Genomic DNA, 503 nt, shown 5'->3' on the forward strand with positions numbered 1-503 from the left:
TTTTTTTGATACCAGAGTATCAGTGTAGAGTTTACTTTGTGTCTTTTTTTCCTTCAGCCCCCAACATCCTTCCTGCTTATTCTTCCAATATAATACACAGCTGGGCCCACCTTATCATATCCTGGTTGATACCAACTTTATCAACTTTTCCATCAAAGCTAAATTGGACTTAGTACAATCGATGATGGACTGTCTGTATGCCAAGTGTGAGTACTGTGTGTCCACATTTCTGCAACATATATATAGAAAAATCTTTATCTAAACATATGAAAAGAGGGAAAATGCATTCTCATTAAATGAATTCTGGCCATTTAGTTTGCAGTAGTCACAATAACAATGACCATCTTTAATGAACTGAAATACATTGTATACTTGACTGTGAACAACTAAACTTTCATAATTCACAAAACTGCTTTGACCATGATTATGGACATCAATTTTGAAAGAATAATATTTTTGTTTGAGAATTCCAGATTCTAAAATTTTAGACATCATTCATATAT

General features: G+C 32.6%; 1 protein-coding gene across 1 annotated transcript in view; it reads left to right on the plus strand.

The window, feature by feature from the left end:
* The window catches only part of Fcf1 (FCF1 rRNA-processing protein), a 20736-nt gene that overhangs the window by 3309 nt on the left and 16924 nt on the right, over positions 1-503 (plus strand). The window contains exon 4 of the mRNA XM_010645499.3: positions 58-206. Coding sequence (XP_010643801.1) covers positions 58-206 — 149 coding nt within the window. The remainder of the gene's footprint in view (positions 1-57; positions 207-503) is intronic.

This window comes from Fukomys damarensis, unplaced genomic scaffold (assembly GCF_012274545.1).
Source record: "Fukomys damarensis isolate Sample0158 unplaced genomic scaffold, DMR_v1.0_HiC HiC_scaffold_21, whole genome shotgun sequence".
Taxonomy (NCBI): domain Eukaryota; kingdom Metazoa; phylum Chordata; class Mammalia; order Rodentia; family Bathyergidae; genus Fukomys; species Fukomys damarensis.